Below are 21,760 nucleotides of genomic sequence, written 5' to 3'. Positions count from 1 at the left end.
CCAGAGACTGACACACTCCTCCTGCTTTCCCAAGTCACCTCTGAAGCTGTCTTTTGAAAGAGTTTGGGAGATGTCTTGGGTCCAATACCTCTGGAGGGCATTCACTGCAATTCTTTAAAACAGAAATAGAAACAGTGGCATAAGAGGTTGGAAATCACAAATTTCACTGATGGGGGAGCTGCATTAACACTTTAGATTATATAACATAATTACTGGAACTGAAAGATTAAAAGAAACAAGAAATCTAGGTAAAATGCCTCAGATGTCCAAGAAGAGATTTTTTTTTTCTGTTTTTCCCATCAATAGATTAAATGATTAAAATTAGCTTAACTATAAACAACAAAGAAATGTTCATTGTATCCATATTGTACAGAAGGGTCATAGATAAAAGAGGAATGTTAAAGAAATGCTAAAAATACAGATTAAATTTATATTTTAAAAATATTTCATTCTCACTATATGTAGGCTGAAATCTTTCACAAGACAGGATAAGAAAAGCATTTAAAATAAATGAGGTTCCTTCATTATTCTTTTGTTAATCTGTTTTTATAAATGCCGAGGAAGTCTATGTAAAATGCCACAAATGGCTTCTCAACCACATTTTAATAACTAATTGCACATTTCAGGCCTAATATCACAGAAGCTGTCTGTAGTTTACAACCTGCCAAAGGGCTTATGGGGGGTTAAGAGTAAAGAGAAGTCCAGTTTCTTGAAAGATTAAAAAATCCTTAATTCCAATGGACTGTTTTTTTTTTTAATTGGTCTCAAAATAGATAAATGTTGGAGGTATGTCAAGCTAAAGGGAGAATAATAATACAAACTAAGTTCTTATTAATGACCATTTTATAACCAATTCTTCAGTACCAACTGGATTTTATATATATAAACCCAAAGAGGTATCTATTTGCTCAGGTGTGTGAAAGAAACATTAAGCCTAGGCTTTCTGCAGTATGTTTAAACCTTCCAGGGTAACTTTTAGACTAAATATTTGATCTGCATATCTTCATAAGATATTGATAGAAGAATAATATGGAATATACCAACTGATTTATTATATGATCATTAACTTCCCAAAGACTCATTCTAATAATAATTCTATTCCCCTATTCATCTACAAAAGGAAAGACAAAGATTAATTACTGTCATGTAATGAGCAGATATTCTCAACAAATATCAAAATTGTCAAGTGCTTTAGGTATAAATGAGGATGATGATGAAACACCAATTCTAGCTCAGTCCTTTATTTAATCATGTGCGATTGTGGAAAATTCATTTCACTTAATGGTCAGTTTTCTCCCTTGTCAAATAAGATGATTCTGCTAGAATGCGTAGAGCTCATGTGCTTTCTATCACTGAAAGCAGAACAGGACCTACGGCCACTCTGAACAATAACTTGAATTAAAGGAAAACAAAATTTAAACTTGAGCAGCAGAAGCGAGACTGACCATTAAGGGAAAGTTCAGCCATTGCGGAAAGAAGTGTTTAATTGGCCAGGGTCTACTTTTTCACAACAAACAACAACAACAAAACTGCTAAAATATTCTCAAGTCCAGATGCACGTGTCCACATGTACGTGGGAAGCAGAACATTATGTGCTCGTGCACACAGTTAAAATGGGCCCACCAGCAAAGGAGACGGGGCTGGGTTTTAGAGCACAAGCAACAGAACAAGGCAAATTCTCTCAGAAACTAAGCAGTTCAATCTATATCTAACCTGAGACAGGAGATGGAATTTGCTTTTTTCTTAGCTTCTTTTTGCACACAGTTTTATCAATGTAACCTAAAAACTAAAATTCTCAGAGTGTTGGCTCCTATTTTTACACAATCATTATCTGTCAAAATAAAGCTGACCAACTATTTGTACAAAGGTGTTTATGCAAATAAACCCCACTTTCTCCTACATTTGGAAAAGAAGACATGTCTATGGAATTTTTTTCCTTCTGGATCTGTGAACCTTGGGGCTTTGAATTAAATCTAAAAGTGCTATCCAGGCTCTTCCATTATATTCCTAACGGGTAAATTTTTTAAAAGTGTCCTTTCAGAATAACACATTCAACACGATTTGAAATCATCATATTAGCCTAATTCCACAACAGGGTTTTATTACACCAGACCAAAATTTTTGGCAAAATGTTTGCCAAACAAGGAGGTGGTTGGTTGAAATGTCCACATTCTACCAGTGGAGACACCAAAATACCATTAAATACACTGCACTGAGATTGAAAATAAGGCCTTTTCTCAGAGTCGATTCCACTTTCAGCGACTGGCTGGGGGATGTGATATGGGTACTAGTTTGCAATTAGGTATCTGTTTCTTTAGGGCCTGATGCACTTGTTTCAAATGAAAATATTTTAAAATCGTCTTTAAGATGAATGTGCAGAACTGCTGCTTCTTGATAGTAGCAGCCTTATTTGTTTCACATAAAACTATCGTTTAAGGATGCCAATCATTTTAAGCAAAGTAGTCTGCAAAAAATAATATACAGGAGACACCAGACAAATGTGTCTTTATACTAAAACATTTTTAGAGTAAAGTATGTCAGGTTAAAGTCTCTGCTGTATATGCAGTTTAATTTTAACCCCATGCCTTGACAGTAGCTCACATTTTCTTACTTATTTGGGAAAACTCCACAGGACTCTCTTAGGCTGGTTTCAAAGCCGGTTAAAATATTTTTTTTCTTTTTCCTTCAAAATTTTGGATACAAACTGCCTAGGATGCAAATGAGAAACAACCGAATGTCACATCATTTTACACCGTTCATAATTTTTGCAATTAACCTCAAAAAAAATACACCACGTCACTCTTTTTTTGAAGTAAAAATAAAAGTATGCATATGACATAAGAAAGGACTTCTCCACAGTGATTCCATAGTAATGACCAAAATATCTTATCACAGAAAGGTGTGGCGGGGGAGCTAAAATCACTGATCTCTCTAATTTCTGATGCTTCGAAATGAGTTGCTGAAAATACTACACACACACATACAAACACACACACAAAGAATACCAAATGAATGCAAAATTAATTTGCATTTTATGGGAGCTAGCGAGGATCCTACATTAAATAGAAAACTCTAGAAAGATGAAGTATTTCCTCTCCTTTCTGAAAAGCTTAAAAAACAAAACTAAATATTTCAAAAATCAATGGACTTCAAGCAATCCAAGAGAACTTAGAAAACATTTCTCTCTCTAAAAAACCAACCCAGAACTCAGGATGTCAATTTGGAAATAATGGAAGCATATTTCGTTGTAAAATTTGAAAACTTTTTAAAGACAAAAAATCAAGTTAACATCCCAGTGATTAACTCAGGGACCACAGAGCCAAGAACAACTTTCGGCACTTAAAACATAAAACTGTCAGTTTCTTCTGCTTGGAGACAAAACACACAGAGAGCAAACACTCACTGCTCCATTTTCCTAGACATGAAAGACAGAACTGACTTTTATCAAAGGTGATTTCTACCTATTACTGTATTTATGCCGTGGCTCCTAAAAATCAGTTATAAATCCCAAGTCTCAGAACCATCCCTCATAGATGGCTACCAGTCTAGGGCTCCTTATTCCCCAAACTGTGATGGAAATACAATCATTTATTGAACTTCACTTCAGCTCAAGCAAATATGTTAAGCAGTCTCTGCTTGATGGTACTGAATATAAGCTACCATAAACAAGTAAAACTCTTTACTTAAGATCTCAAAGGGCTGATAACATGATGCCTGGCATTCTATTTCCTGCACATTTAAAGCACATCAACGGTGAGCATAATTTAAGTACTCCCTTCCCTGAATCATGATACGTTCATTTTAAGCATTCTCCATGATCAAACGCTCAAATTCATATTTATAAACCTGGAGTACAGAGTTTGGTGGAAGCACTGAGTAACTAAAATTGTCTTAATTTTTTTGCCAGAAATATGTCACAGTTGGTGCTTACGATGGTTGCAAAATTATACCACAACTTTATTTAATTTCCTTGGATGCATTTCCTCACAGAAATGGAATGGCAAAGGCCTGCTCACCAGCAAACAATCAAATCAAATTAATACTTTACAATATGTAAGGTCTTCTTCTCTTCCTATGTGGCTCCCCTGCCCCAAATATTTTAAAGAAATGGAGGTAAAAATCCTAGAGCTGGCACATTTTTCCACTGAAAGAAGAAATACTTATTCCTCCAAATCCTGAAATATTAGATCCCAAAGAAGAAAAAGAAAAAATAGAACAGTAGCAATAAAGCATGGCATGATAATCCAGAGGAAGCATGCTTGCTCTCAGCGTAATTTTTCTTTAGCATCCTGACATAAACAACATCATGCTGCCCGTGATCCCTGCTTACTCCTCTGAAAACCATAACCATCCAGAGGATTTTCAAAAAGGAAAAATTCTAGTTGTGCTTTCAAATGCCAAATTAACTTACGGGGCTTCCATTCCTGAAGGGAAACAGCACAGTAGCACACCAGAAGCTAGAGGATGCTTTTTGTCACACAGAGCCCGAACTGATGAGTAGGACCCCAAAGGAGTTTACCTAACATTCCCAAGTACCGCAGGCAAAGAGGTCAGAGCTTTCCATGTCAAAAATATATCAATAAGGAAAGCCAGAGAGAGCAATAGGCCCTTATGCTATAATGGACTGCACAGCATCCAAGTCCCCCTTCTGTTCAGATATATGCATACATCAATCTTTTAAAATAGGAAGCAAAAAATGGGAAAAACAAAAAGCAAAGGAACCTGCTTACACTAATCTACCACCCCCACTTTCCATTTCTAATCATCACGTGTCTCACTTTTTAATTTTTATAATGGCCAGTGATATATGGAATTCTTCAGGGAAAGAGACGGGTGTGCATACATATAATCAAACGTTAACAATGACACGGTGAGCTATCCTGGGAGCAAAAAGTAAAAGACAGGTGTGTACATAGTGTACACAAATATGTGGAACACTAAAGAGTTAAATGTTTGGCAAAAGTGAACATGCAAGATCATGCACAAACATTTACACAGAAAATGTGTACTTTATGATTTTTACTATTGGCCTGAAATCTTGAGTGACAGCTTTCTTACTCAAAGCTTATCAAAGTACAAAGAAAAAGGAAAATGTAAATAATGAGGGCGCTCTTTCAACAACATAAATTGTCTTCAGAACGGGACATTTCAAAGTAGAATAAACACTGATGGGACAGAGAGTAAAATAAACAGTTCATTGTAACTGAGGTTTAGATGACATAGTTTCTTTAAGTAATTTACCACATCTTGCATCCAATGACTGCAATGCAAACTCATTCTAAATGCAAAAGTGAAACATCTCTTACTATCTGCTTATAAATTACAGAAAATGAGGTTTCATATTACTCATTACTTAAGTGTATAATTGCTTACACTGGCCACTTGTACCTAAGGTTAGCTTCTAAAACAAACGTACCTGAGTTTGCAAAACTGAGGCTCAAAATTTGCAATAATCTTTAAAAAGACTATACTTCCAATAATAAGTTAAAGATAGCATTAAACGTAATCATTTGTGGATTTTCAATTTATAGTTTAATCAATTTATTAACAGAATTTTAGCAGCCAAATACAGAAAAATACATGATGTTAAACAATATCAAAGGTACATATATAAATAAATGGTAAAGAATTATTAATCATTCAACAATCAGACTAAGATGTATTGAGAAAATTTAGTAACATGGGCCTTGATTAAATGTAATACATATGTGCATACACACACACACACGTGAGGCCAATCTTCCACCAGTTGAATGTCATTTTAGAAAATTAAAGTGAGCTAGAATCCCACAAAAATATTTAATGGCATCAAAAAAGTAAAGCAGAAACAAATGCCAAAATCTCTTTTAGGAACTTTTACATGTTCGGAACTAAGTAGTATTGAGAAAAAAAAACAGGCTGATATATTTATTTCTACATCTTTCAAAGCTAAAGCTATGTGGATATTGACATCACAAAGAAGCCATAAGTAGAAATTTGTTTTAATTTGCTTTGCCAATCTTGCTCTCATTTCAGAACCCAAATTATGTTTAAATTAACCCTCAAATAGGTGTTGGGATGCATTAAGTAATTCAAATGGCTATTACAAAGACGAAAGTCATTTCAAAAAAATATATGTAATACGTTAAAATTCCATTCGGTGCCTGTAATGTAAAGGCATTCTGTCTGAGTGAGAATATAGATATGTGCACGTACATGTATGCACCAAGTTAATATGAAGTCACACATCATATGCTGCACTTGTGCACAGCTCAGGAAAAAAATAAAGCTAAAATAGATTAGTAATGCTTGATCCCTTTGCACATGAAGTGTGTCATGTAATAGAGAAATTAGATTCCACAAACTAACTTCTGCCGTATATATTTACACTATTTATAGATGTATCTGCTCTCAGATATAATACATGCCTCAATAAGGAGACACAGAAATAATGATTCACAAGGATTCACTGAAAGCCATACTGGAGAATCTAATCAAGAAACATGTTAGAGTGAAAACGTTTGTTGATTTGTAAGCTACATAAATTCCGTCCAAATTCTATAAGTAAAAAAGCTCTGAGGCAAAACCTTTTTTTGTCTCTTTTTTTCTACAGCTAAATCTATTTAACGTCTAAGTCGCAGTTGTGATATATCTGTCCTGCTATATTGGGTTCATTCTTTGCTATGATAATACTCAATTTAATAATATAATATTAACGTTTTTAACGTTTGGGACATATACAGTAGATAATATGAACATATTTATTCTGCTTTATAATACTATACTCCTCACTATCATGAATACAGATAATTAACAGATAAAGCGATTAAGAGAACCATGCTCCCATCGAATAAAGGAAAAAAGAATCAGAAAATAAACTATGGACATTTGCATATTTTCCTCTAACACTACCTATTATAGAAAGCTTAAATAGCTGACAGTGAGTCATTTGTTTATTCAAGTGTTAAATAAATTTAATATACATTAACTTCTGACTTACTTAAAAGTATTATTTAGAACATTTTCCAGAACCTATTTTGACTGTGTCAATTACCTAGATACCAAAGTTGTTGTACTGTATTGCCTGATGAAATAGGACATACAACCCTCAAAACCAGTATTACAAGCCTGGCAAATAGCATCACATTTGGGTGACGCACAGAATCCATCACCCTAGGGAAAAACGTATGGGATCATAGTACAAAGTCTTTACATGTTCCATATTATTTCTGCATAACGTTTTGAGATGACAGAACTGTAAACTATAAAGTGCTATCCCATAAAAAGATACATTCAGAAACAGCACCGTCACTTAACTGTTCCTCTCAACAGAAATTTAGGACTTTAAAAACATTATCTGCAGAAGCATTTCTTAAAATACACTGAAAGGCGGCATTTTAATTTTTAGTGTTTGGTCATTTTTAAAACTTCTTAGTAAATTCAGCATAGGTATAAGTATTATGATCATGATGGCTTCATTATGTTTAAACTCCACACTCATTTCGAACTTCTGGACTTTATAAAGTAGGTCAGGTAGCTCCTTAAAAGAGTCATGGTTGAAAGCATGGAGTTGATTGTTTAGCAAAGTAGATGGCTTCATCAAAGTGTATCTACATCTACATATTATCAATCCACATACACTGTGTACGTAAAACACACCTACAAGAGCATACACACAGATCAGCAGTAACTTAAACATACCATGGATACTTCGAGCATTTGCAGGCATTCTCAATGCTAGACATCCCATACTACAGATATCCTACTACTAGTTATCAAAAAATCCCACATATCAAAAGAAGTTACCTTTGCTCAAACAATACTGCAGTTCATTATAGAACACAAAGTGTCATCCTTAATCGCTCAGGAACCAAGCTAGTGGTGGATTCTTGGAGGAGAAGTGGTGCAGAATGGTTTGAGGCAAAACCGAAACATATTGTTTAAGTAAACCTTAAGGGGAGGGGATCATATGTGCAGCTGATGGAATTTTTTTTATATCATCTTCCACAAAGCCTCCCCAACCCCTCCCCACCAGTCGACAGTAAACAAACTGCTGATATTAAGGGACGGCAGCTCCAAACACCTCCCTCCCTTTTTTTCCTTCTTGCCAAACTTCAGTACTGTTCCCTCAGTTTTGCAGTAATAAACCAACAACCATGAAATAAAAATGGAATGACAGAGACACCCATCACTTGAGAGTTTCGTTTGAAAACTTTGTGAAATTAAAATAAAGCAAGACATCGTGTAAGAGACTCTTGCTACACTGATGCGAACAAAGTGTAGCTTGAGTTTCTAAAGTTTTTCCAGACAAATCCTTATGTAAAGGAGCGGTGGGTAAAGAAAGAATGCCTCTGATTTGAACTGAAGTCTGTAGTTTTCACAAGAAAAAAAAAAGAGAGAGAGAGAGAGAAACACGTAAGGTAAATCAAAACCATCAAGTTTCTATGCAGAGAACTCTTCAACGTCCCTGAACAGACGGAATGCTTTTTTATGATGACGACCAATGCCTTAAAGGACATTTTAAGGTATCTGCATGACACCTCATTTTCAGGATGTATTATTACTAAAACACACTCTGTGTAAAAGAAAAAAATAAAATAAAATAAAGCCCTCAGAACAAATTTGGGCTTAAAAGCAAAATCCAAGTCAAGGAACCATAAGATTTAAACTAAGACAAGTAACCGTAATATTTAAACCTTATGAACAACTCCTCCTAGAAATGTCGATAGTGGGTTCTGGCCCACCAGATGGGGTGGAGGGCCTCATTTCTGGGTGGAGTATCTTTCCCCAAGAAAGGAAAAACTGGCACAAATCTTTTTGCCCTCTGAAAAGATTTTCCTACTTGCCAGCTTCTGGAGATGCCGTGATGTCCACCAACATCACCAGGATTTCTCGCAACCAGAGAAAGTTCTGTTTGCCTATGTAAGAACAGGAGGAGAGAAACTGACTATTAGAAAGAAAAGAAAAGAAAAGAGAAGAGAAGAAAAGAGAAGAAAAGAAAAGAGAAGAAAAGAAAAGAAAAGAAAAGAAAAGAAAAGAAAAGAAAACTAAAACCACTGTGATAATAGGGTTAAAAACTATCATCTAAAATTGTGAGAAAAAAAACGCCCGTAAAAACTGACCCTTAAAATTAACGCTTTCAATCTAAAAATATATTTTTGTAAAGTTTCATCTATTTTCCTTCCTCTGCACATAAAAATGATTAATGTCACAATTAAACTTCCACATTTCAGACTCTCGCTAACAGGTGTAGCATTCTTTATTTAAACATATTCATTGACCTGTCGCCATTGATAATCTTCATTAATTCATCTCAAATGAAACAAAAACAAATTCTCCCCCTCCCAAATAAGAAAGAAACAATGCAACACAAATATACACTCTCCCCCCAAACCCAAAAACTGTTTAAGTTACGGTAACCTGAAATGCACCAGCCATCACAGACAGCAATTGGAGAAATCCAGCAGGGCTCAGCAGGAAAGATTTTTAATAACAGATTGAAAAACAGAATAAAAATAACTGCATCAACAGAGCCTTTCTTCCTCAGGCCACAAGCCCGTTCTTACTTGAACTTTTTTTTTTAATGGCATTTTGGCCACTAAAACCAATCCAGAACATTATTAAAAGTTAAAAGCTACCAATTACTTCTGTCTGTTCTTTTAAAGCAAAGTTTGGCATTACGTCAGTTGGTTTAAAGAAAACAAGAAAGAGAGAGAGAAAGAGTAGGAGAGAAAGTTTCCTGCTTGTATAAACTAAACCACCAGGGAAGGTGTCTAGCTACTTGTAAAGTATTTACTGCAGGTTTTTAAAGAGCTAGAAACATTTTAAAAATTAAAAGTTCTCTTTCTGATTTTTAATGAAACATACTGAGGAATGAAAAGCGTATCCCTCATGTCTTTCCTTGGGGTGTTTTGATGTTATTTGTATTTCAATCATAGCTTTGAATCTGAAAATGATTCCCACCGATGCTTCCAATATGAAGTACGTAGATAATTTCATCTTCGTTTTTGCTACTTGGATTTGTGCTCTTAGGGGGAAAAAAAAAAAGTTTGATGACAAAAAGTAGACACTGCTGCTATAACAGTTACTACGGCTACAGCGACCAGCCAAGCTGCTTCATCTAACTCTTAACCATTCAAATCATTTTCATCCATAGATCCTTCTGCAAATTCAGCAAAGAGGTTTCCTTAAGCCCAAATCTCTCTCTCTAATCTAAACCAAGTTCTACATTCTTATACCCAACAGAAAACCAAATCAAAGGCCAATGAAGTCCATTCCCAGGGATCCGAGGACCACTGAGTAGAGGACAACTCTAAAGGTGACCACAATAGCAACATTACAGACATTATTTGTAAAGGACATATATAATTAATAGAATATCCTCTACAAATAAGCAAATGGCTTAAGACCCACTTGCACCCGAGGATAAGTTTTTAAAAGTGGTTATTCCCCCACAACACTATTTGCTACTGAGCAGGGTATAAAGTACCATTTGGTATTTTAACATATTTACATTAATCCACTGGTTAAAGCTTTTGGGCGATAAATACTTTTGATAATTATAAAAAAACTCTGCCCAATTTTCTTCAACATAAGAGAATCGCAAAGTGCATTAGTATTCTCTATACATGATGATTACAAGTCCTTAGAGAATCAGATTGAATTTCAACTTGATAAAGGCTGTAAGAGTTTCTTCATATTTTAATCTAAGGAGGAACCCTACAATTCCATAAATCATAACTAGTAATGTAACAAAGAATTCACTTCATTCTGTATGGTGGTACCAAAAGATGAAGGTAGTTATCACACAGAGAGACAATCAAAGTAAAACCAAGTCTAGACATGCTGTCATTAATTTCCCCAAATTTCAATAAACAAAAAAGAAGGAAGCTGAGTACACAAGACTCAGAATTAGTTATCAAGGGTATTAGTACTTATAACCAGCAAAAGGGGAAGAGAAAGAAACTTCTGTTACCTGAAAGCTTGACAAGGGATGAACAACAGAAAGCAAGTCCATAAAACTTGCCTGTTTTTATCAAATTGATTGTAACTTGTGAGCTGCAATATTTGGGACAGAACTGTCTGAGTTTATAGTTTTCTACGCCTGCCAAAAACAGATGCAGACTACCACACTAGCTGTCCTGCAGAAACTAAATTAAGCAAAGGTAAATACCAAGTGGAAAGTTGTCAGCCTGTTGAATGAATGGCTGCATTTTACACACCAGAGGATATCTTAATAAGAATGTGTTTTAATGTGCACCAGTCATTTCAGTTTAAGTGCATCACTTATTACAAAAATAATTTTCCCTTTAAATCAATTATAAACACCTGACTTTAACTTTCTTAAAGTCTGTTTTGCTTTACACACAATACACATAATATATTACATTACTGTTTGCCATCAAAAGGGGTACTGAAGTAAAAAAAAAAATAACGTTTACATACATGTATTATAAAAAGCATTTAAAGGCGGGTTAGCAATACCTGTGCTAATTTCAAATGCAAAATAAAGTTCTAGCTCAATATTCACTTGCTACAAGCCCTTCGAAAACTTTCAATAATGTTTCTTTACTTCAACAAAGAAGGTAAGACAAGAGTTTATTAAAACTGAACCCCCTATGGTATTTAATACAAATATGGGGGTCATTAGTTGAAATTATGGTCTGTATTTCTTGTCTCTCTCTTTCTCTCTTCCCCTCAACCCCCCCACACACCACACACATCACAAATAATAACAACAATAATAGAAACATCACTGAAATACTAGAATCTTAAAAAGCAGCTTTTTCACAGATGCATTCATTTCCCTGCTTTGAAGCTTTTCCTTATGAATGAAGATTTCCTTGTGTGTATTAGCAAGATCTACCCTGAGGAAATCAGAGTAAACTCAGGAGTGGTATGTGACTTAAAAGAAAAGTAAAAATAATACTGAAAATATGGTAGGGCCATGTGTAACTCACTTATGACGAGCACACTCACACCGACTGTAACCTATTTTTAAGCAAGCACGTAGAAAATTTTATAAAATCCTTTAAAATACTACGCTTCAAAATGCTGAGCTCTAAAATCAAGCCAGACTTCACAGTTACTACAACACTTTTCTCCTTCTTTTAATGTTACCTTTAAGAGACAAAGGACAAAAATCTAAAAAGCAGCAAAGACCCTGACAGTGTCTAAAATTCAAAGGAGTGACTAACTTTTTTGTAAGGAACTTGCTATATGTCCCACCATTTATTTGGAGAGCGTCAGGCTTAGTTCCTACCTATGGAAAAGTATCCTACACATATAACAGATTTATCAGGAAGCCATAAACATCAGCTCGCCGATGATGGCAAAGAATACTTTGCCAGCCGAGTATTGAGAAAGCTTGGGAATGCCTTGCATTTGGAGAAATCAAGTCATAATGCTGGCACTAAAACTCTGTTTCCCCTTCAGGACTTTTATTTTCACATTACTAATATCCAGAAATAATCGGCAAACCTTAGCACGTTGGTAGCCCTGTACATTGAACTGAATCTAGAGAGTTTTCATCCAAGGGTACAGCTTTAAAAGGAAGTTATGAAATCTGAGGAGTGAGAAGCTCGAAGAACGATATATTTGACTTGTTAAGATGAAGCACGTCATTAATAAACTTTCACTTAAAGGTAAAAAAAAAAAAAAATCATCAAAAAGTTGGTATCATTTCCAGACTGTCCTGTCAGCATCACAATTTACAGGAAACGCTTCATCTTCCCATACAAACCCTGTACTTATTCACAACCCTGGCATACTTGGGGAAAGAAAAAAAAGCCCACACCATTTTTGAGCTAGTTTGCTTTTATACATGCACCGGTGGAATATCTGAGAAAGCGGTCTAAGCAAATGAGTAGCACGCAAGAAACTTTACAACACTGAGCTCAGAAACTTTCATTCTCATTTTGTCCACGTCAAGAACTGGCCGCCTGCATGACTTTCCTTCACTGCCCCATGCATTTTTAACTCTGGCAGACTTTTCTAAATGATCAACTTTTCCTAAAACCAGCAGGAAAGTAACATGATGCCAGCAAGATGTATAGGTTTTACCTTAAGAGCTGGAGGGTTCTAAAACGTGGTTAGAAGGTTCCTATTTTATTTTTGCTTTAAACAATCAAATGGTAAGCCAACGACCAGGCCTAACGTTATAATTTCTTGGTAATTTTGTCCCAGGCCCTATCTGTATTTTCCCTTTGAATTTATTGTCACTCTCAAACCCTTTCCTGTTCACCTGGTGCTGCGTTTACAGAAGTTCAATGAATCTACAAAAGTCCAATGAATCGGCCTAACTGGTCTGCGATTTCACTTCTCCGCTCAGCCTCTCACTTCACTTACCTCACTTAAAACTCTAGCCGTGATTTTCCAAAATAGGATAAGGATGAATATTCTATCATAATTTTGATTCATCATTAAGATCCATCGCTCTTACTCAAAAACTTTCATGGAATCAATTCTGAGGCCTAAAAAGACATGAGGAAGTAAAGCAAGACCTAAAATTTAATAAGTCCAAGATTCCCTCTGAAACTCACCAGTCCCTCTCGCCCTCTAACTTAAATTGTTAGTCTTAGGGCCATAAAACAGTTACTGACTTTCCCCAGAGAAAAGGGGAAACACCACCATCTCACACAGGTACTAACAAAAAAGCTTTCCCAGCCACAAAAACAGTTTTGCACTTCAAAAGGCTCCCACCTCGACCTCACCCTCAAATTATTCATGGGGTCTTACAATCCTGGAGTTATTTGAAGGGACAGCGGTGTTTGCCTTGGCCTTTCAAGGATGCGTTTCTCTAGAACCCAAACAGGAACTAGACAGAAGGCAGAGCGCCTGTCCGCCTGATGTCCCACCGCTGTCAGGCATTTAATCACCGGCCAGTGTCCGCTGACCCGCGACACTGGGCCCATCATCCGCACCGCAGAGGAAGTCTGCCCCTTCCTCAGCCCCTACGGGAAGCGCCCTGGCTGCAAGGCCTGCCACATGGCACGGACAGGGCAAATACCCCACGGCGGAGCTGCCCTGAGCCGCGCAGAGACGGGTGCATCAGGGGATGCGACACCCTCCATCTCCAGCCCAGCTGGGCCTTTAAGGGAAAAAAGTTTGAAGCCTGGCTTTGCAAACTCTTCAAAGCCAACGCCAGTCCTGTACTGTTTTCCCTCTTTGGGGACCACACGAAGGCCCCTCTCTGAGACCCTCCCGGCCCTCCCGAGTTCGAACAACTTACTACTCTGCATGCTGGTGTCTAGTCTGCTCCCCGCTTGTCAGGAGCCCCAGAAAACTTGCAGCGGCGGCGGCGGCCCCTGGGGTCCGGCCACCCCCAGCTCCTTCGCTGCGCCCGGTAGAAGAGAATTAAAATCAGCCAGAAAGAGACAGCGAGGGGGAGTGGGGCTGCGAGGGGGAGGGGGCACCGGCCTGAAACTTCTTTTTTTGGCAAATGGGGATTTGTTTTTCCTCCTCCCCGGCGGCTGAACTTGACCCTCCTGACTCCAGGGACTACTGCAGTTTGAAGTCGTTCGTTCCTAAGACTCAGATGCCTTAGACCCACCAAAAGGAGGAGAGGAAGGGGGGAAAAAGAGAGCAAAAGGGAAGAAAGAAAGAGAGAAATCACACGCGAAAAAAGGAAGAAAGAAAATGCATGTGAAACCCGAGAAGCCTGCCTTTGGCTTTCTGCATACTCTCCCTCTGCTTTTTTTTTTTTTTTTTTTTTTTCAAAGAAAGTCACTTTTAATTCCCAGGGCTCCCCGCTCGCGATCGCCCACATTTTGCGCACACAAGCGCGGGCGCAGCGCTAGCGTCGCGGTTCCCCAGGCCCGGCCGAGGGGCTCCCGTGCCTCCCGAACCCCCCGCGGCCCCCAGCCCCGCGGCCCGCCCGGGCCTCCCCTCCTTACCTGTTGATTAATCGTCAAGAACACCCTCGGCAGCCCGAAAGATGGTGGCGCGGCGGCCAGAGCCATGAACCGTCTTCTGTTGTTTGCAGAGTTGATCTTGGATTATTGGGGCGGGGGGGGAGAGAAAAAGGTCTTTCCTGCCTCCCCCCCTTTTTCTTCCCTCCCCCCCCCTTAATAAAAAAGGAGAGAGAGAGAGAGATTGAGAGAGAAAGAGAAAGGAAATAGAGCAAGGATGTGCCCGGTGCCGGGTGGGAGAGGGGAGGGGGTGTTGTTTTTTGTTTAAAAAAAAAAAAATAGGAAGGCGAGAGAGCGGTCGAGAGGACGCGGAGTCTGGAGAAAGGAGCAGCACCAAAAAAGAGGACGTTTGAGATTGCAGTGAGATCGGGTCTTTATCAGAAATGTTATCGCTTGTCAGGACCTCAGTCTCCGCGCATTACGTCAGTTTCAAGACACCAACACTATTAATATCAAAGGAGCCTTCGCGGAGGAAAGCGCCACCCCAGACCGAGCTCCCTTAAAGAGACAGCGCGCGTCCCCGCGCTGCCGCCGCCGCCGCCGCCGCCGCCGCCCCGCCCGGCTCCGAGCACCAGCCGCCGCCGCCCGCCCGGACCGGCCCCGGCCGCGGCCAGCCGGCTGCGCGAGAACTTCGCCCGAGTCCGAGCGCGGCGAATGAGAACTGCGCGGTTCAGGGACCCGGCTACCTTCCCGCCCGCCTCTCCCCCCTCCTCTTCCCCCACCCCCCATGTGGGAACGTGCGGGCTGGAAAAGGAGAAAAAATCCGCAAGCTTTAGGAATAATGTGATAAAGAGGAGGACCTACCTTGGGGGGAGGTGGGAGGGGGATCAGGTGGGGGCTAGTGCGTGGCGGCCCAACCGACGGTCCCCAAACACTCAGAGATGCTCCTCCTGAACAATCAAAAGAACTCTGAAAGTGTTTACCTTTTCGGTTTTTACTTTCCCTTCTTGCTTCCAATTAAACGACGCAGTGTGTGTGTGTGTGTGTGTGTGTGAGTGTGCGTGCGCGTTCCCTCCCCCGCCCTTTTTCTAGGACGTGAAGAAATCTTAGGACACCTAGCTGGTGGTCAGGGCTTCCCATGCATCTGATGGCAAGGGGGCTGGAGGAGAACAACTTGAACTCTGTCCTAAGTTGGAGAAGTACAGACTGAGGTTGCTATGGTTTTCTGAGCTGGGGAGAAGCTAGCAAGCTCAATGGGTGCCTAAAGGGGGTACTACAAATAGATAAAATGGGAACACTATTCAAATGCGGCAAGATTAATACCTGCTGCTCTTTGGGGTTTTTAGTAGCAGATAAGGAATTCTGAATTAAGCAATTCTGAATTAAGCAGTTCTGAATTAAGCATGGCATTCTTTTTACCAGTTCACATCTTCAGATACTCTCATTGTTAAGTAAAATTCCCTCAACATGAAGTTACTGAATTGAGAGGTTTTTTTCCCCCCTTTTCTTTAACTTCTAAAGATCAACAATGCACAAAAGAGGACCAAGACAGGATTCGAAGTATAGTAGGTGTTAAAAACTAAGTAAACATTTCTTGGGCTTTGGACTTCATTTTATTCAGTTGGGTGACTTTAAGTGGCATGTTTTTCCTCTAGTAAAAGTCAGTTTAAACTAATTTTGTGCTAAAAGGAGAAACATCCTCCCTTCTCCAAACTAAAAAATGATTAAAATTAGAATTTTGGAGAGGTACAAATCATGAAACTGTGAGTTGAAGATGAAGTAATTTCCTCCAAAATATTTTTCACTAAATGATTCTTGCATCTTTTCAGAGAAAAGATGTGTATATTTTTGAAACATACTATTATCAGAAGTGGAAAAGACAATCATTTAAAAAAAAAAAAAAGCATGTGCTCTTAGAACATTACTGCTTTTTCTGTAAGCTCTTCATTTCTGCTTAATACACCTAATCAGGCAGACAGGTGATTCCTTTTTGTACCACTTTTATTCCAGAATTTTAGTATTGTGTCCCAAACACTTTTTATGAGTAGAAAAGCAATAATCCTCTTGTAATAAAGAAGCTAGTCAGGTAAAAGAGTATCCAAAATACAGTTTTACAATGAGGCAAACAACATATTCCCTAAAGGAAGGAGAAAACAATGAACTTCATATGCACAGAGTTATTCATATGTTATCATCAATTTAAATGGATTTGGGAAGAGTTAGATTCATATATAGTCCTGCTTGTGGGGAAAATTAATATCAAAACCTTCAGTAAATCTCATAGTCAGCTACTAATGACCACCTGCATATTTCCACACTAGAGTCATTTAATACTGTCCGCCACCAATTTCCACTGTAAAAAATATTCATATATTAAATATAGAACTTTATTTTCTTTTTTTAAGCCATAAATTAGCTTACCAACTTTTATGGAAATATGCACGGCAGAGTGAGAAGCATTTTTATTCAGGGGAAAAAAAAAGGATTTGAGTGAAACATTCTTTAGCCATGACTAACTAAAAATATTAGCTCAAATAAATTCTGAAATACATCTCTGAATAGTAAAACCATTTGCATTTAAAGGGTTAACACCACCTAAAACTACTGAAGCTGGTACGTAACTGATAAAAACTGAAGCTAAGTATGACATCTTAGCAGCAAAGCTGGTGTAATGCATCACAAGGATTAGTCCCCTAATCTCCTTCTGTTCCCCAAGATTTAAATGACATTTTAAAAGGGGAAGTGATCTTCCTCTTTGTCACCCTCAAATCTCAAGCAGTCATCAAAAGTGTAAATTTACTCACATGAAAATCATTGATTAAATTGATTCAAAAATATAAAATTACACCCTTTTTGCAAGCACAAAACCCTTGAGATGGCTAGTGTTTTTCCACCTGCAATAATAAAAAATTTGACCATTAAGCGTACCCCAAATTATATATTATATAAAAAGTTAAAGCCAAAGGTCTCAGGGTGAATTATGTTCTTTAATTGAAAGGATAAAGTTACACTTCAGGTACTAAGCCAACAAATTCATGGTCACTTAAAAATGTAATGAATGAAGTTTCACGGACTCAGTTTTGCTGAAGTTTGCCTGAGACATGAAGAATCTCTTCATGTTCCTTTTAGTATTTCGAGTTGGAATATACAGCAGATCAAAATGCTGTCTGTATCAATCCATTTACATTAACCACAAAAGATCTGTGGAGAGCTTAATAAAAGCACAAATATTTTCTGTAAACTTTTTCAAGCAAATTACTTATTTATTTATGAAATAATTTATGAAGAAAATTTTTACCTCATGCTTTAGATATATTACATATGCTCTTGATGGACACAATATGTTTAAGCTCAAAGGCCCTCGTAGCATTAGCATTTTTTAATTCTAGTAGGAATATTTCAAAAACAACCAACTAATACATGAGGTCATAATTGTTTGACAGTTGTTTTTAATATAAAAAATAAGTTATGTATATTGTTTTCCTTCAAATGTTTGTTGATTTGTTTTTATAGTCCTGACATTTGCATGGCACAAACTGAATTAGGGGAAATATTAAAGATTTATTTACATTTATTATCTTCTGCTGTCAAACATATGCAAAGCTCTTAAAACCATTCTCTTCTTGTGCTTTTATTTGCAACGCATTTCTGAACAATGGAGCCTGGCTGTTAAAATGACAACCTGCCTTTTTATAGGACACATCAAAAAAGAAAAGAGAAATTAAGAAAAATTTTAAAAAGCAAACCGAAGAAACAACTTCCAACTAAAATGACTTCTTATAATCTTTCTTAATTCTTTGAATTCTGGAATTTTCTCTCATGGCTAGACCACTGATGGAACAATTCTTTGAGCTGTATGTATTAATGCTTATTATTTATCAAAATTACACAATACACATTTTTGGTTTTCTTATTTTAAACATTCTTTTCCCCCCCTTGTCTTGTAGTTTATTCAGCAGAGATACAAAGAGGGATTAGTAGTTAAGCACAAGCATACTTGTTTTACATTTTCAACCTTTTAGCACATAACTTACAGTTCCAGTGCCTGTAATCACAATGATTTTACCTGATGGAACACGTATTTCAGAAATGTAATCCAACCATTTACTCCAACACGTCATAAATTGCAATTCCTTTCAGAAACCTCAAAGATTGACAACCCTTGGTCCTAAATAAATGCCAACTGCTTTAACACATACGCTCCAGAAAATATTTATGTATTATTTGCTCTGAAGTCCGGACTATATCATAGGAAATGGAAGACCATTTTGGCTTCCAGCATATCAGAAGCAATTACTGAAGCAGAGCCTCCTTCATCTCGAGACCTGAAGCAAGCGTGCATGTATCAAAGATGAACACCCCTGAGTCCCTTTCTCCTGGCAATCACACGCCACTTAACCTTTTTTTTTTTTTTTTAAAAAAAAAAAAAAAAAAAAAAGCTCTTCTGCACAAATTATGATCATCTTCCAAACTACCCATTCCTGAACACCTCTGGGTGAATTTATGAAAGATAAATTCAGCTTTAAATAGCCTGTATCTGGTTTTCAAGTTCACACTTACACTTGCCAATCCTCCCCCTGCAGTATCAAGCAAATGCCTAGTTAAACAGATGGGCCTCGCAGCCCACCCTTAAAAGCCAACAAACATGGGCTTTATTTAATTAAAAGAGGAAACAAATTTCTGAGGTGTAGACACACACATAGCACACATGCATGCACACGAACATACATACAAAATCCCTGCCTGGGTGCCAAAGAATAATAACAATTCTTGCTTTTTCATTAGGTTTTTTGAATGTCCAACTCTTACACTACCCACTAGATTAGAAGCAGAATTAGAGGGGAGCGCTCAGCACTGGGTATCCAAACCAAACCCCTCTGGGACATAGCTGGACTCACTTCCCCTTCTCTCACATCAGAGACAGCACTTCCTACCTCAATTAACCCCGATTCACCATCTGACCCTGAAAAGTAGACGTTTTCCAATTTTCTCCATATTTCTAACTTCTGCTCTATGATCTTCTGCTGCAATACTGTCCCATCCCATTCACTTTCCCAGTTTGGGGCAATTAACCTCTCAGTTGTATGTAAACAAGTCCAACACCCAATTGTGCCTAAATTTCAGACTGAACTATTCCAGTGGAAATTCAAACTTGTGAAGCTGAATGATATGATACATGTCAAATAGCACAATTTAGGAAAAGGAGGCTATACAGACAGACAGCATGGAAGGAGGAAGGAAAGAGACAAACCCTATCTCTGTTCTAGGCATGAGTCATCCGGACCAGAAACCTCAGACATTTGACATCTTTGGCAATACCCTCCCCACAGGCCCCACATCCAATCAGTCACCTAGTCTTCCCATTGTTCCTTTCTAAAGGCTTTTGTACCTCTTACTGCCTTTCTTTCCACCCACGTGAACTCTTCCCAAATTAAGAAGTCATCATCTCTCATTGAGCTCTTCCTCCTTCCTCTCTCTCCCTCTCATCATTATTACACAGAGCTACCAGATCTGACCATCTCTCTTCTGCATTTTTTTATTCCTCAGGACAAAAATCCCGTGACCCCAGCTCCCAAAAGAATAACACCAAAGGGCCGAGGTGTCAAGTCCTCCCATATCCTAGTCCCAAACACCTTTCTGGCCTCACTCCTCCCTCCATTCTTCCACACCCCCCTGACCCCCTGATTGCACCATTCCCCCAATCCAGCTGACATTTCAAATGCCTTGTTTTATACTTACTGCCACCTTCTACTTACTTGGAAGGCTTCGAAGGGTCCTTTCATGCCAGCTCTCCATGCTGAAAATCCTCTCTTCTTGGGAGATCAAACTCAGATTCTGCCTTTTGCGTGAAGCCTTCCCAAATTCCACATCAGAATCGGCAAAGCAGGAAGTAAGCTTCTATGGGAGTTGCTTCTCTTTCTAGGTAGTGTTTCGTCACAGTGATTTACACAATATTGACCTAACAACCTTCTCTACTAAACTGTAAGATTCTTGAGGGCAGAAGACCATCAAGCCATGGGTACTCAGTAACATCTGTTAAATTGAATTTGGAGGTTGGAACAAGCTCTTGACGTTTTACTTAGAAACACACTACAGAGTGCAAGTTTCAAATGCTCCATGTGGCCTTTTCTTCCTTTCTTTCTGTTCCTTTTTTTTCCTTTAATGCATATGGGCTGATGCATCATGTGCCAATTGAAGCTTCTGGGTGGTCTTCATCTCAGCAGCATATTTTTGGCAGGGTATCAGAGAAGACGCTTGTCCCCCTCAGAAATATTGTCCTCATTATCGTTAAGTTTGGGTTCATAATTCCATGTTGCTCTAAAAATAGTGAATTAAGTGATCTTTAACTAAATCTGAGGCATTAAAATGTGGCAGTATAGAAAAGAGCCTAGAAGCTGAACATTTTTAGATGGGAAGGGATTTTTAGTCGTTGTAGAAGCCAAAGGTGTACCTTAGGAAAGGTAGAGCAGTGAGGTAGAGATAAAATAATCTCTTTAAAAACTAGTGGCGTCTGTTCTCTTTAATGTTTAACATAAAATTATTGAATCATTTTAGCATATGCCAGTCTACTGATAGCTATTAATTTTTGCAGGTATTAAATTATCAGGCTTTTATGTGATATTTGATTGAGGCTATAGATACAAACATCCAGGTTCCCACAGGCATTGCATCTCACAAGGTCCTGTGAATCCCATGGAAGTGTGTGTATGTGAGCATGTGTGTGTCCATGTGCATCTGGTGAGTGTGTGACCATCTGGTAATGAAAATTGCTGTTTAGTTAATATTCCATCTTAGTGTTCACACATTTGATTCATCCTTTGTGTATCTCAACAATTTGAACGGCCTGGTGGTCAGACATCCACAGAGACACGGCCAGATGATCCAATGAGAAGTATTAGTTAGTGTTTTGATTCTAAACTTTGTGCATCAGT

At 38.1% G+C, this 21,760-nt stretch overlaps 1 protein-coding gene across 12 annotated transcripts in view; it reads right to left on the bottom strand.

Annotated features, from left to right (window-relative positions):
- Nucleotides 1-20,725, bottom strand: part of TRPS1 (transcriptional repressor GATA binding 1) — a 257,236-nt gene extending 236,511 nt beyond the window's left edge. For 3 of the 12 annotated variants that reach the window (XM_021088994.1, XM_021089001.1, XM_021089006.1), the window contains exons 1-2: nucleotides 14,874-15,404; nucleotides 13,327-13,451 (exon numbers count right to left, since the gene is read on the bottom strand). Coding sequence is in view for 2 of the 12 variants with exons in the window: in XM_021088993.1 (XP_020944652.1) it covers nucleotides 20,585-20,624 (40 nt within the window). In the remaining 10 variants the exon portion in view is untranslated. Of the gene's footprint in view, nucleotides 1-13,326; nucleotides 13,452-14,209; nucleotides 14,816-14,873; nucleotides 15,420-15,692; nucleotides 15,920-20,584 lie in introns of those variants that run through there. The other 9 variants (XM_021088995.1, XM_021089002.1, XM_021088996.1 and 6 more) reach the window with 8 other exon arrangements.

The sequence above is a fragment of the Sus scrofa genome, chromosome 4 (assembly GCF_000003025.6).
Source record: "Sus scrofa isolate TJ Tabasco breed Duroc chromosome 4, Sscrofa11.1, whole genome shotgun sequence".
NCBI lineage: Eukaryota > Metazoa > Chordata > Mammalia > Artiodactyla > Suidae > Sus > Sus scrofa.
Note: the sequence above shows the minus strand (reverse complement) of the source record. Positions and strands in the feature narration are given on the sequence as shown.